The sequence below is a fragment of the Phalacrocorax carbo genome, chromosome 27, assembly GCF_963921805.1.
Source record: "Phalacrocorax carbo chromosome 27, bPhaCar2.1, whole genome shotgun sequence".
NCBI lineage: Eukaryota > Metazoa > Chordata > Aves > Suliformes > Phalacrocoracidae > Phalacrocorax > Phalacrocorax carbo.
In genome coordinates this window covers 2481616-2482641 of record NC_087539.1, presented here as the reverse complement: position 1 = coordinate 2482641, position 1026 = coordinate 2481616, and the positions used below count along the sequence as shown (strand labels likewise).

Sequence of the window (1026 nt, the reverse complement as noted above, 5' to 3'; positions counted from 1 at the left end):
CCCCCCTTCCCACGCGTGTCCCCCCCCTCCTCAAGCGTGTCTGCCCCTCCCTACCCGTTCCCCCCACACACAGACGCGCGTCCCCTCCCCACGCGTGTCTCTCCCCAGGCGTGTCCCCCCACTCCCCACGCCTTCCCCCCCCCCCACCCCCCACGGGGGTCCCCCCACGGGGGTCCCACCACGCGTGCCCCCCCCCCACGCGTGCCCCCCCACGCGTGCCCCCCCACGCGTGCCCCCCCCCCACGCGTGCCCCCCCCGTGCCCCCCCCCCACCCGTGCCCCCCCCCACGCGGGTCCCCCCCACCCGTGCCCCCCCCCGTGCCCCCCTCCCCGCGTGCCCCCCCCCACGCGTGCCCCCCCCCGCGCCCCCCCCCACGCGTGCCCCCCCCCCCCGCCCCCCCCCCCGTGCCCCCCCCCCCCGTGCCCCCCCCCCGCGTGCCCCCCCCCCCGCGCCCCCCCCCCCGTGCCCCGTACCGCGGCGGGCGGGCGGCGGCCAGGCGAAGGGCGGCAGGGCCCCGCAGCGCGGCCCGTAGCCCGCCTTGCGCAGCGCGCAGGCCCCGCGGTTCGTCACGTCGTGCAGCCGCCGCGGCCCCGCCAGCGCCTCCAGGCAGTCGTACATGGCGGCGGGCCCCGGCCCGGCCCCGAGCGGCCCCGGCCCCGCCGCCCCCCGGCCCCGGCCGCGATCGCTCCCGGCGGCTGCGGCGCGGCCCGGCCCGGCCCCGGGCCCAGCGACCGGGGGCGGGGCCTGCGGGGGCGGGGCCTGCGGGGGCGGGCGGGGCCGGCGGAGGGGGTGTGGCCTGGCGGAGGGGCGGGGCCTGGGGAAGGGGACGCGGAAGGACGCGGGCACACGCGGCGGGACACGAGCGCGCGCGCGCGCGCACGCACACGTGGGTGTCGCACGGTATCACGCACGCGCGCACACACCCCTCCCCACGCGCGCGCGCGCGCGCGCCCGGGGGGCGGGGCCCTGACCTGCCCCCAGCCCCGCCCCCGGACCCCGTGTCACCGCCCCAGTCCCTCCCAGTCC

At 84.8% G+C, this 1026-nt stretch overlaps 1 protein-coding gene across 2 annotated transcripts in view; it reads right to left on the bottom strand.

Annotated features, from left to right (window-relative positions):
• The window catches only part of RARG (retinoic acid receptor gamma), a 10075-nt gene extending 9348 nt beyond the window's left edge, over positions 1–727 (bottom strand). Inside the window, exon 1 of one of the 2 annotated variants that reach the window (XM_064474430.1) lies at positions 474–727. In XM_064474430.1, the coding sequence (XP_064330500.1) occupies positions 474–618 (145 nt within the window). In that variant the 5' untranslated portion in view covers positions 619–727. The remainder of the gene's footprint in view (positions 1–473) is intronic. The other variant, XM_064474429.1, reaches the window with a different exon arrangement.
• Between the last annotated feature and the right edge of the window lie 299 nt (positions 728–1026).